The following is a 14,370-nucleotide window of genomic DNA, read 5'->3' as shown; positions in this document are numbered from 1 at the left end:
GGAAACAGCTTTAAAGGGATGTCCACCAAGGTAGAGGAAGCAGTTGACGTATCCTGCTATGCTTAATTTTCTATGACGTCAAAAAACATATATTGTGTATTTTGCTTTGTTGACTGCTTCAACAGTGTTGGTCTAGCTGGTGTCTATGGTATTTCTGTCCTGTGCGAAAATCCTGACTGTAGGGAGACTCATGTGAACCTAGAATTGGACAAACACCGTTTTTTCAGGGGTTTGTAAACTGTGGTGATGCCTGATGTGGACCTGTAATGACTGAGGATAGTCAGGCTAGGAAGGGTTTTCTTAAGCAAGAGTGTGACAATATCTTCTTTAAGTGCAGCTGGATCAATTCATTATTTGAAGGTCTGATGTACTGGATGAGCAAGGTTGGGGCCAAAATGCCTACACATACTTCGTGGATTTTTGGCCTGGAAGATGGTGTGCTGGGAGAGGAGGTGTTGTGGAGACTTCTGAGATCCGTGGTAAAGTTGAGGGTAATAGCATGGGGAAAAAGGTTGGTGCAGTTGCTTCGTTTTTTCTGATGGGTCTTATTTATGGTGTTTTAGGGAGAGTTTCTGTTCTGTAGATTGTTGCCAAAAATGTTGAATGATTTTTTTGTTCACGGTGGAATTGTTGGGTTTAATTTATGCTTTGGAGTAGGCAGATAAGGTCTGGAACTTCAATTTCAATGTTTCAGAGATGGCCTTTAAGAGCCTATGTTTTTGTTAGTCTCCTAAATGACTTTGGGTAAAGTAGTCATTTTTGTAGTGAAGATGGCTATGTGAGGATTTTCAGACGGCTTTGGTTTGTTGTAGATTCGATGCATTTGGTGACAGCCTCCATTTTGATTTGGTTCTTTGCTGTTTCTGGGCTCCCTCTATGTTTCTGAATGCTATCCAAGAGGATGAGGACCAAAGGCAGCGACAGGATTTCCCCCGAAACACAAGACAGTCATCCCATCCACCTTTCCAACTGTTCTACCAACACATTAACAGGCTGGGGATGGTAGTGTTCCTGAAAGCAGAGCTGCAGCCAGGTCCACCTAAGAAAACAATCATTTGATGATAATAGCGTCTCTTCCACCTTAGCTGTATTTGTCATTTGACAGGATATCAAATGTACCTGCAACCAGATGTGGAACGCTTCTCTTTTGATGAGACAGGCAGCATTGTGTTCACTGTTTTGTGTTCGATCCGGCCTGCTGACCTGATCACATAATGTTTATTTGTAAAGTACACACAACTTCGATCATGTTGCTGCTGAATAACCTCACAAATATGAAAGGATGAGTGGACCCGTTGTGGTTAGAACCTGGAATGGTTTCATTAGTCAACTGAGACAACAGAACTCCACATAGCTGAGCAGGGTGCCTTTTGGATTGATTGTCTATTAGTTGCTTGTGTTTGTGGTGAGTATACTTTGCCATTCCAGGGGTTTTGGCTAGATAGAATGAGACAAGTTTGTCCTTTTGAAGGAGTAGAGATGTTTCAGAGTAAATCAGGACATTCATGCTGAATACGCGAGTGAACTGTAAGGTGTGAAATGGAACTGAGTGGAATATCAGCGGAATGTGTGAGGACTCCATTGGGTGAGTGACGATGCAAGTGTAAGAGCATGCATGAAGTTGTTGACTTAAGTGCAGTGAATTGGGTGATTTTTATAATGAGAGGAGAAAGTGCTAGTAGTGTGTGTGGGAGCGAGGTGTGATGCCTTGATTGAATTTGGTGTATGCCGGAGCGAGTCCTGTCCTGGAGGAAGTGACATTGTTGTTGGGGAGGTGAGGAGGAAGTCACGTTGTTGGGGAAGTGAAGGTGAGTGTTGGAGAAAGTGATGTGAGTGGAATTGATGTTTTTTTTTATGTTTGTGCGTTTGGCCATGTATTTGGTGAGTGTTGCTTTGAATAAGGCACATTAAGAGTGTTTGGGTTGAGTATTGGGATAGGGAAGTGAGGGAACAGTGGGAAATGCAATGAGTTAGGAAATAAATGAGCAATGACAACTCCTTTGAGAGCGCCGGTCATCCAGAGGCAGGCACAATAATTCTGCTCATGCCATGCCCAGCTGTGCTGTGGTGATAGATGGGCAAGAAAGTCAGCGAGTGACTTCAGGCCTGTGAAGAAACTGAGTGGTGAAGAAAGACTAGGCAGTGCTGGACTATCACTGCAACAGATATAGGAGTGCACAGGTTTCACACACTCTTCACTCCACATGCACTCAGCTGAGCTCTGTTGTCAAGGCAGGGTATGGGAAAAGCTATAAGTGACATCATGGCTGTGGGACCAGTTGTGAGTGAGAAAGTGACAGCTGGCTTTGTTTGAAAAGATGCACAGGAGGGCAGAACATCAGCGCTAAAACAGCATTAGCTTTAATCTACTTGTGGCTACTTCCGAAAGCGTTCTTCTGCAAGTCATATTGGTTAATAATATCGTGTGCTAAGTCAACCTCTTTCAGGTGGGCCATGTTCCTTTCAATGCACCATTCCTCCCTTAAAAAATGTCATGTGACCTAAACTCATCTGATTTTGAAAATCTCTTTATATTTCTCGGCATATTATTTTGAGAGCACCTTTCAGTTCTTTTGCATGGTACTCTTTTAAAATGTTGTTAAAGCTAATCCCTTAATCATGTTTTCTTTTTTCTCGACAGGGGCTGTTAGTGGCTACAATCTTTTGCTATTTTAATGGAGAGGTAAGAGTAATCAACTTGTGGTCTTACTGTGTAACATAGCATTATTAAAAGATGGCATATAATCCAATTTGTTAATCAGTGCCTCCGCCGAACACATAAAAGACAATTAAAACTTGTGCTTACCATATTTCAGACTGATGTGAAACCAGGGAACACTATTTTAACAGGGAATCAGTACAGATTCTCAGTAGTCTCAGTAGATAAATTGAGCTTTTTCACTAAAATGGCAATTTCAGTGTTCCAGGCTGTGGGTGGTTGCTTCTGCAAACCTCTTGGAGCAGTAAGCCTTCTTCTCATAGAAAATATGTTGCCTATATAAACAAAGATGGCATTTTGAGTTAAGATTATCTCCCTTCCTGTAATGCAACTTCCATTTGTGTTTTAGTTGGCATTTGTCAAGGTTGGCTTGTGATAGCGGAAGTGAGAACCAGGGGACGGCACGAACTTTGCACATAGAACAGGCTCAACCATATGGGACCAGGGGATAAAAAGTAGTCAGTAAACAGTTATTGAAAATGTTCCTTATTTGACGTCTTGATTATGTGAATCCTAGTTAAAGATTAAGGGCGATTTTTGGGGGGCATGATGAAAATAGCTGAGGAGAAAATTTCTTCCAGGGGCATATATGTTGATTAAATTGATGTTTTAAAGCAAATAGCAAAATTAAAGTAATCGATGGTGGTCCATCTATTTCAACTGTCATGCAGGTAAATCAGTCTGTTCTTTTCTTCATCCTGACCCTGTATTAAAACGCAAATCACTTTTTAAGGCATGCTACTAGTAAAAAACAACCCACAAGAAGGCCCATCTTTCTCTGACATCCAAATACCCCAAACATTTTTTGCTTACCACTGCAGGTGACAACTTGCTGGAAATCTACACTGTGGGAAAGTCCAAAAGGTGATGCTGAAAGAGCTCCTTGATACCTACCCAGACCTGACTCTTCTTTTCACTGTCATGCGTGTCTGCCTTGTGCAATGGCTCGGCAGATAGGCCAGTATCTGTATCTCTGTTAGAAAGGATACATTTTATTCAGCCAGCTAATGTCCGCAATATTTTGGAAAATCAGTTTCATCCAATAAATTGTGCTAACAGTTCACTTGCTTGGGTTGACACATCTTTGATTTTCTTGAGGTTGCACACAGTGGACTATAAAAGATTTGATTGAGATGGGTGTTAGGTATTACATTTTGCCCCAATCCACTACATTCATAACACAATGAAGCCCAGAATGCACCCAGTTTCAAGAACCACCAAGTATCTATGTCTCTTCTCAAATAAGAGACATTCAGGGGTGTTTAGGGTTACTAAAATAGCATAGCTGGTAATATTACTGAAAATTTAAATATCGGATTAGCTTACCATAAACTTACATGTAAAACTAAAACATGGTTGAGGTGAGGACATTCCGATCGTTTTGCTTGTGGCTAGCAATTTACAAGTTACCTTGGGTCCACTTTCCCCAAGACAATTGGTATGTGACTGTATGTGTGTATGAGTTATTTCTATGGTGCGCCCCTGGCCAAAAAAGAGCATTGTATGAGGTCAAAGGTAAGCATACAGTCAATGAGTGATAGGAGAGGCAGCTGGGCTCTCGGAGCAGTCATATTGATCTACTGTATTGTGAAGTAGCGTTCTGTTCTTTAAAGAGGTGCATCATCAGATTTTTCATAAATTGAAGAAGAGTTGGGACAGTCCTGATGGATACGGGCTTGTTGTTTCACATCTTTGGAGCACAGATGGAAAAGACATGCTCCATTGTGTCTTTTCTTTTGTACATTTCAGTCTCTAATCTGATGATGTTCTGGCACTGGGTGAGCCCGGAACCACTAGAGGCGGTCAGCCTGTTTGCAAGATATGCAGGGGTGCTGGACATGATGGATTTGTAAATGAGGCAGCTGGTTTGGAAGATGGTGTGGGTTGGCAACTTGGGCCAATCGAGGTCCATCAGAATAATGTAATGCAATCACATTTTTCAGGGCCCTAGATAAGATGTACAGAGGCATGCAGGAAGACCTTAAGGGGGCTGAGTCGGTGAGGCCGTGGAGCAGAGTGTTACTGCCATCCAGTTGCAAGAGTACGAGAGCTTGAAAAGTAGTTCTGAAGTCGCTTTCTGGAACAAATAATGTCTCTGGGCCCGATTCACAAAATTAACTTAAGACAAAATCCTAAACTTACTACTTTTGGTATTCACAGAATGCATTTACTACTTTTGGTATTCACAGAATGCACTTACTACTTTTGGTATTCACAGAATGGATTTACGACTACTAACGTTATATCTGCACTCGGGCCGGAAATTCCGGCCCGGAGGCGGAGCTTCCGGCCCGGAGGCGGAGCTTGAACAACAGCTAGGGCTGGATGTCTGAGGGATTATGCTGAATATCCCGATTTAATAGATATCTAAACCATTCAATACTGTAGGTAGGGCCTCAGAAGAATATAAAAGAGTATCTTGTTTAAAAGGCTGCCTCAATTTTCAATTGTATCCAAAATAATTGGATAAATCATTGCATAGTTGTTGTGATGGGGTACTTGTGTTTTGACAGCAGTCTGGATTAGCGAGGGACTTTCAGTTAAGAAATGTTTCCTTGGGCTTATTGGCTCATTAATGTATTTGCAAATATATATAATTCAGTCATCCTGACTAGTTTCCTATATAGTCCATCAATAATTTTGCATAAATTGCCTTATCCACAGAAGCATACGTCCATTTACGTTTGAGTTGTCTATTGTCACTATTTCTCCTCAAATCATCTGTAAATTAAGGAGCCAAAGGCCGGGTTCTATGAGATATTTTGATTCTTAATGGAAGAGTAGAGACAAATGTGGAGAAGACCAAATCATTATATTCTTCCAGAGATACATTAATGTCTGTAGACGTAGAGGTAAGTATGTTGGCAGGTGTGACTAACAGTGACTCTAATGTAGAGGTAGAATTGAGATTATGCCCGGCTTTACTAGGATGAATATTAACATGCTGCTTAACCCCTTCAGTGCTAATGACAAGGGTAACTCGTCATGGAGTTTCCATTGATTTCAATGGAAAGTCAATGGAAGTGCATCAGGTGCCTTAGCAGCCAAGTGGTTAATGGTTGGCTCTGCCCGATCTATGTAAAAAATCGAAATCACTGCAAAATGATCCATTCCTACTAATGGACTGGCTAAGCTCTTCGTAATCACTTGTTAAGGCCCAAAAAGATTATTCCAGGTGGGTTTTAGTTTCAAGTAGGCGCTGACATACAGGTCTGGATGAGGTGCAGGCAGTGTTTGGGGCATTGGAAACCTTGAGCAGAGAGACTTTAAAGTTGTGTATTGTTGGTATATCCCTGAATGATGATGTTGTTATCTTTGAGTACAACCCCAATGGGCTCCATGTACAGGTTGAAGATGACAGGGTACATTATGGAACCATTGGGGACACTATCGGTGGTGGAGATCTTTTGGAAACTAGGAACTGGTGTTGGTTGGAAAGGTTGGAGGAGAATGAGTGAAGAACATTGCCAGGGAATCCTTTTTGAGACTCTAGGGTGTGGATAATGGTGTGATTGTTGACTGTTATTAAGGCAGCTGAAGGTCCAGCACTATCAGGATGCAGGGGTCATCTTCTTCTATGTTCAGGAGATCTACAATGTGTAAGGTAGTGGTTTGTATGCTCAGCATGATGGAAAGCCAGATTCATATTCATACTGGGTATGGTTAGCATTGATGTGATATTAGAGTTGAGCGTAGGCTGCATCTTCTATGCTATCATGATAAAGGGAATGTAAGCGGAGGCTGGTAGTTCGCTTGCATTTGCATGGATGTTCTTACCGTTTTCCAAAAAAGTGTTAAAATCATTAGAAGGCTGTTCGCATCGTACATGGGGTTGGAAGGGCAAGAGATGAGTTCAAGCATTAGTTTGTCGATGGGATAGTTTTGAAGGATCTGAAGGTTTGGTCTTTTATACTAAGGTTTGGTCTTTCGTACTAATGTATAAATGTTTGACAAGCGCAACGTTTTTTCAAATTAAACTTCTAAATGGTAAGCTCGTCGTCTATGCTACACCATTCTTTTGTCTCTCTTATTGTCTCTAAGAAGAACACCATTATGAGATATTTTTTGAGCTTAAGTAAATATTGCTACCTCCATTTCACTACAAAACCCAACAGTGATAGAAGGAGCACTTAGTAAACCCACTGGGGCAGGAACATGCGTGCTACATCTGTTTATTAAGTTTCATTGCCAGCTGGAAACTGAATACAGCTGAAAACTGGGAAATTGTAATGGTAGTTGCCCACTCATTGTCTTTTTTTTATTTATTTTTTATGAAGTTTTCATTGCAGATATGCCCACTCATTGTCTTGATGATAAAATCCTTTTACCACTGGGTTGCTTGAGGAGCCAGAATGAATATTGAGGGTGGACAGACCGCTATGCCCACGACCATAGGATTCAGTTCTGTGTCTGGACTTTATGTGGTGGGGTGCATTCTCCTCAAGTCTGACTGTGAGGCTGCAGGGTAGCTAGTTATGGTGAATCAGTGTCAGGTCACCTTTACAAAATGAGGATCTGTGGTAGCAATTGATATAAGGGGCCCGTGGGGGATGAAACACAGCGAACTGTTGAGGTGGGAATCTGCTTGGCCCATAAAAAGTCTGGACGTACCTTGAAGCGGGGCACATGGGAGTGAGGGTGAATCAGAGAGATCCCTTCTCTCCTTGACAACAGATCGGACCTCTGAGTGGAACAGATACAGATTCATGCAAGTTGACTCTGCCATGCCTTTTTGGAGGGACTACATCTTTGTGGTTGTTTTTGACTTATTATACATGACCCAATAGGTGTGTTCCTGAAAGCTGAGGTGTGAATTAGGGTTTGGGTTTCAGAATAGGGAGATGTGGTCGGGGGGCAGGAAGGGATTCATAGGCTGTGTTCTATACAGCGGATGGTCCTCTTTTGTCTTTCTGCCTTCCCCTTACTTCCTTTTTTTTGCTCTTCGTGGAAGCTGAGAAAATCGTATGCATTGTTATGCGTTGTGAGTTGTTTATGTAGTATAATAGCTAAGGGTGCTATATTTTGGAGGTAATATCTATGTTCCAGTTACATAGTGACGAAGGTCCTATAAATGCAGTATTGTCTTCTTGCCAGGGTCATCATGAATAAAAAAAGAATTGAACCTAAAATTAAACGAGTCAAGTCAGGTAATGAAGAACTCAAATTTGATCAAAGATACCATATTCAATAGGTTGTTTTCAAGGAATAAATGTTGCCAAACCACAGTATTTATTATTCATTTATTTCTAAAACACATTGCTCTTCAGGTACAGGGTGTCTTTGCACTAAACATTCAAGTACAGAAATCACAGAACCTGTTCAGTAAAAAGCCTAATCAGTAGAAACTCTGATTTTCAATTGCCTGTCAATACCTAGATGATTTTCAGTACTTCTTAAATCATGTGTAAGGATATTGAATTCTTTTAGTTTGCATTTCTGTATACAAAGGCATATTTAATTTATTTTTTGTTTTGGTAGGTACAGGCTATTTTGAAGAGACACTGGAATCAGTACAAAGTTCAATTTGGAAACAGCTTTGCACACTCAGATGGTCTACGCTCTGCCTCTTATACAGTGTCATCAATCAGTGAAGTTCAGACGTACATCTATACCCATGACTCTAACAATGAACAACTGAATGGTAAAAGTTGCCATGACATGGAAAATTTAAAATCTGATAAACTATATGCATGATAAAGTTGTAGGTTTCCTCTAACTTTTGTATTCTTTAAAATACAGTGTCTTGTTTATTTGCAGACAGCACAAGATTTTAAATGAACTTTGCCTCTTCAGTTTCTACTGTGTAGACAAAGTCGGCATATATTTCGTATGAAGCGACATAATTATGTGTATGAAGGCGTTCACTATTATGTATTGTAGTTCACATTATTTGTCTGTGCTAACATATGTTAAGTCTATTTTTATCATATATAATTATAATGTAACATTTCATGTATATCTGTAAACTACAGTTGTGATTGCTGGTTGCCAAATTTGTAACAGGTTGTCTAATCTAGTATTGAACTATTCACACTGAGTGTTATATGCTTTAACTTGACCAGTATCTTCATTGAGATTTCTAGAAACACTGGGCTAGATGACAAACTGCTCCGTGCTAATTTGCATTGAAGTTCAATATAGTATCTTATCGAATATTGCTGGTGTGTTCTTTAGCACTCTCTTTTATTTGTGCTGAAGGAAATTGAATACAATAATGCAAATTGCCACAGCCAGGCAGTTTTACTTAGTGATGCCCCTTGTTTGTGATGGGTTCTCTACTTGCCAAATGTGAGTTGTTGAGCTAGCGATGATTGAAATGGTTTTGTGATCTATCACTGCCAGGGCTGGTGGCATATATATAATAGTCAACAGAACCAAAAAATGTAATTGTGTCCTATAAATTAACTAAGGGTGAGGATAGGTTATCTGTGGTAATCGGGTATTGACTTAAGTGCCTGAAATATATCTAATATGTGTACGCGTATACAATTGTTCTGAAATTGCAACCATGCAATATGTATTTTCTTACACACAGTAAACCTAGCAGCAGCTTTGGAACCCTTAGCATTAATATTCCGAAATGTGGCACATATCATGCAAAGGGCTCAGGTGTGAGGAATGGAGGGTCGGATTTTACCCTTTAATTAAAGTCCTTAATTTCTTACCATGTGTATTTACACGCAACATAACAACAGGGATAAAAGCTATGTATGTTTATTTATATATGTATTTCTGCTATATTGGTGGCTATAAATGTGCCACAGTTATCTGTGTAAATTCCACATGCAGTATATTTGTATTAGAAATAATCCAGTCAATGCTTGTTCCTTTTTGTTTAATTTTCAGTTTTAATTGTATTACTCTGGTGAATTTACCATCTTACTTTTTATGGTGCGACAGGCAACATATTTCATGTATGTAGCACCCATTCATAATTCATAAATAACCTACACCTTTTTCTGAGTCCGGTTTTATTCAAAGAATACCTAAAATTAGACTCTAGGTACACTCAAAACTGTTCATGAAAATCCTCCTTAATTGTTACTCTCCTCATCCTGCACAAATGGGGAGATAAATGCACTTACATTTACCCGCTTGACTTCTGGGGTACCCACGCATGCCAATGACAAATATTTTATCCAATGTTTGCCCTGGCTCTGGGTAAACATTGTAACTTATGTCATTGAAATATCATAAAGAAGATCTAGGGACACTTTATAACGTATATAGATGAGTAGCGCAGCCACAGACAGAATTTACTTAGCACATGATAAAATAGAGACCTATCCAGTTCAAATTTATGACAGATATGAATCTGGTGTGTACCTCATCCACTTCTCATCCTTCAGTGCTGCTTCAGCATTTTTTTTTTTTACCTGAACACTTTTTTCTAATGCACCAATGGTCATCATCTTAGTTCTCAGAATCGTATCCTACATTGGGTTGCTGTGTTCTGTTCTTTTTTTCCCTTGTGCTTTTAAATTCCTGCTCATATGGGTCTCTGATGTCCATTCGTTCTAAAACCAGCCTCTTATACAGACGACTACTTCTTGACTGGAAGGCAGGCCCAAAATAATCACCCACTTCCATTCAAATATAAAGTAGAATTACTTTGATTTTCAGTGTGAAATTATGTTGACTCCCCTCTCCCACTACAAAATCCCATCACATATGTTACGAACCTATTTCCAAGCTGTCCCATCAATAAGTAAATGGGTCTATCTGGTGATACCCTACGTTGTTACTGTGTTGACTAGTCTTCAAAACTATTTTTAAATGTGAGTTGGACCCCTTTCCCTCCACCCTACGAACATATCAAGTTATTCTGTGTGTCTACCACTAAAAGATCAGGATTTTATCGCAATCTTGTCTGTCAAGCATTATTGCTTATTTTGCTTGGGACACATAAGTATTGAGCTACAAGATTTCCAGGTAAATAACCCAAAATGTTTCGGATAGCATTCAACAGGATAGTGATTACACTGTTTAAAAATAATAATAATAATAAAATAAGTACTGTGCTCTTACGTTTTACTCAGGAGCCTGCTGCCAAATGCTGACTTGCTTGCACCTCATGCCTCTTTGTACCGCCACGCTACACTTCAAGCTTCTTTACCTGACTTTAGAAAGGTTTTTTTCGGCACTTTTTACTCCCTTTGTATGTTTTCCTACCTTTCTCTTCATTCTTTATTCTCCCATTTCTGCCTATATTATTTGCCGTGGGTGAAATTCTGATGAAAAGGAGTTTTGGCTCCAAACATGAATGTCAATGTCCATCACCATACCCAGATGCTCAAGTTAAAGTCTGGATAGTCTCATATAACTGTTTTTGCTATGAGTTTGAATAGGTCATGAAGAGGCATTTTCAAAGTTGCCAGTTCTCAGATCTGCACAGAATTTTAAGAAACGTTTTTCTATAAAACTGCTTAATGGAGACATTAATTTAACCAGACCTTATATCAAACCATTTTAATTTCTGGGCTGTGCCAAGTTTAGCCTCCTCATGTGTCTGGCATTACCATGTGTTGTAGGACTTCTGAAACCTACAAACAAAGTTACTGGAAAGCATCATATACTATATACCATGACAGTGATTATTATGGAGCCAGAAGTTCACTTTCTCCATCTTTTGATCTGTCTCTTTACCCTGTTATTTTCTTTAGTCAACTTGTGAGATTACCAGAAGATGGTACTTTACCTCTGGCCTCCACAACATACCACTAAGCTGGCATCCTCCCAGTGAAATAAAATGCATTTAGGTGGTTTTACCTTACAATAGTATCCTGCTCAAACTACGATCTTGTGCAGTAAACTCGTTTTTAGGAAAAACGAGTAAAAAAGAAAATATAGCTTAACCATGCCAGTAGTAATAGCCTAATTATTTAAAGTCTAATGTGGTATTATTTCTATCTAATCAATTTGTAAACATTTTTATTTTGTCTTAATTTAATTTATAACACACTTTTTAAATAGGAATTGAAAGGTAAATTAAATTAATAATACAACCGCCCAGAATGCTAGAAATAATTAAGAAAATACTATGTGGAACTCATTTTTTCCCTTCTAAAACTAGAGCTGCAGGGACAGGAAGCAGAATAGGGGAGGCAAGACACAAAACATAGAATGGTCAAATGAAGATAAAGGTGAGGCTGGCGAATTGGGATGAAGAACACTGAATAGGGACAGTGGTAGGAGGAGAGAGTATAGGGCTCATGCATTTAGGAAGTGAACAGACTAGCAAAACAATAAGTACAAAAAGTATGCAGTACTTACTTTAAGCCAGTGGTTGCATGTGGGGCACACCAGCACTCCTTTTAGGGGATCATCCCATATTTTTCCTATCCAGAGCAAGAAAAACATACCTGCAAGAGTGAGGCAAAGAGGTAGGGAGTGTCTGGAGGTGAATGACAGAGGCAAGAGGTGGACTTAAGACAACACAGCCTTGGTATTTGGCACCCTGAAGTTGAATAGTGCCGGACACAGGCTTCTGAGCAAATATGTCAGAATCCTGCTCTTATTCTTTTCCAGTTTAAGTACTGAAAGTACAGTGTTGTGTGCTTGAGGTGGGAAATAATTTTAAACCTTTACACAGAAAATGTTATAAAGGGTGTTGGCCAGGGTAGAAGGTTTGAGGAGTTTCTTATCTGTGGGAAACCACAAAAGGAAGAGAGAACTGACAATGACATGACTTTCGGCATAAGTGCCATTTGTCAGCTTTAAATAGGAGAATGTCATCCTCAATGAAGATTTTAAGTACAGGATGTGCCAGCTTAGGTTTTTTAATGTAGTGTTTTTGTCAACAATAAAGACTCCATGAAGCTTCAAGGTATGCACTTCTTTAAGAAAAATCAATACAGAAACTCCATTTCCTTACTGTCTACTCAGAGTTTGTGTGACAATGCTTCAATCCTACATTAAAGGTATAGACATACTCTTCACCAAGGTAATGAAGGAAGGATTTGAATAATTCTAACTTACTAAATCACATATATGCAGACCACGAAGAGAGTCTCAAATGAAAATCAAATCATTAAGGGCCCATTCTCAGCTTGTCTGAATACTTCTGGCTCCCAGAAAAAATAAGTTTTATGCTATTGTGTGTTCATTGATCTAGTTGGCAAAAGAGGTTCAACCTTTGATGCTGTTATTGAAATTGCCATATTTAAGAAGATTAAAGCTTGTTCCACTTGGATCATTTGCCAACCTACATGCAAAAAATAGAAATATGTGCAGGATAACCATTGCAAGTGCCTTTATCCTTGTTTCTTTCAAGCAAGTCTTTAAAGTCAATTTCCTTCTTGAGCATTGAGATATCAGTGATCCCTCAATTACATTTATAGTTTTCTTTTACAACATTTTCTTCTACTTCTTTGAAGCTTTGGACTTCTCTTCCTACGGTGCTTAGTTTCTGTCATGCTAATCATCAAAACTACTGTCATTATCCACGTCTCTTTCACTGATCTGGCTGCGTCTTCTGCAGACCTACCAAATGGCAAACTCCATTACAGCTTCATTTTATAGGTTTCCTCCCCACATCAGATTCTTATCACATGGTCTTCCCTGTCTTCCTTATATGCAGGTTAGTCTGTCGGAGTTACTTCCTTGTGTCAATCGAGCCTTATCGAAATGATCCCCTACAGAAATTTTAATCTGCTTGCTGCCAAACGTGTAGCACACAAGCTAAGTAATTAGAAAAAAATGTCCACTAGACAAAACCTATGGACATGCCATCTAGGAAAATTATCCACTTAATCAAAAGCTATTCTTTCTGAATTCACATTACAATCCTCGCCACTGATGGGTTTTTTTATGTCAGCATATGACATCACTGACAAAACAACCTAATGGTACCTGAAAACAGGAATCAACTGAAACATTTTTCTTTGTACACTTGAAAAGACCTTTCCTAGTAAAGCCTTTGAATGTATCTCACTGTACCTAGACTACCCTTTTAAAATACCACTTCACATGCTTATGTGACCCCCTAGAAGGCATACAGCGTGTTAAAAGCTTTTGATATTATACCTTAATGTGTTCTATAGTGAATTTAACTGTCCAATTAATGTCGTCATTACTGTATTTATATTTGATTTCTTTCTTCTGATGCAGATTGTTGCCATGTTTGAGTGTTTTTTTCTTATAAACCTTCCCAATGTATTACTGTATGTAGACCTACATACACACATATATGTATGTATTGTTCAAATGTGACTTACTTTTGAAATGTATGACTAATATAACTTTTGAATTCACAACTAGTTTGTGTTTGAGGATTCTTTGCTTTGCATTTTCCAAGTGTATCAGTTTTTTTAGTTGATGTTTTCTTACAAATGCCTCTTTTTATCGAATCTGTATAAAGCTGATATATTACAGTAATTTGAAATAAAAATAAAAAGTGAAATCAAATAAATGTCTGCCAAGTTACCACATGATTTGTATGAACAACATTGTTTTCTAAAGATGAATTTTTTAAAATATTGTTTATTAAACTTTTTTGCATCGCTTAGTATAGTTTTGATCCATTACAGCGATTGCTGATGAAATTTAGAAACATAATTAGTGAAAAAGAAACACAGATAATGAGTTAAATTGACATTTCCCATTGAATAAACTTCAGGTTGTCTTGCATATAACATACAAAGTTGTTGCAG

At 38.9% G+C, this 14,370-nt stretch overlaps 1 protein-coding gene across 1 annotated transcript in view; it reads left to right on the top strand.

Moving 5' to 3' along the window:
- CALCRL (calcitonin receptor like receptor) overlaps positions 1 to 14,129 on the top strand; it is a 264,434-nt gene extending 250,305 nt beyond the window's left edge. The window contains exons 12-13 of the mRNA XM_078680481.1: positions 2,642 to 2,683; positions 8,198 to 14,129. Of these exons, the coding sequence (XP_078536607.1) occupies positions 2,642 to 2,683; positions 8,198 to 8,413 (258 nt within the window). The 3' untranslated portion in view covers positions 8,414 to 14,129. The remainder of the gene's footprint in view (positions 1 to 2,641; positions 2,684 to 8,197) is intronic.
- The last annotated feature ends 241 nt before the right edge of the window (positions 14,130 to 14,370 follow it).

Source organism: Lissotriton helveticus, chromosome 3_1 (assembly GCF_964261635.1).
Source record: "Lissotriton helveticus chromosome 3_1, aLisHel1.1, whole genome shotgun sequence".
Taxonomy (NCBI): domain Eukaryota; kingdom Metazoa; phylum Chordata; class Amphibia; order Caudata; family Salamandridae; genus Lissotriton; species Lissotriton helveticus.
Note: the sequence above shows the minus strand (reverse complement) of the source record. Positions and strands in the feature narration are given on the sequence as shown.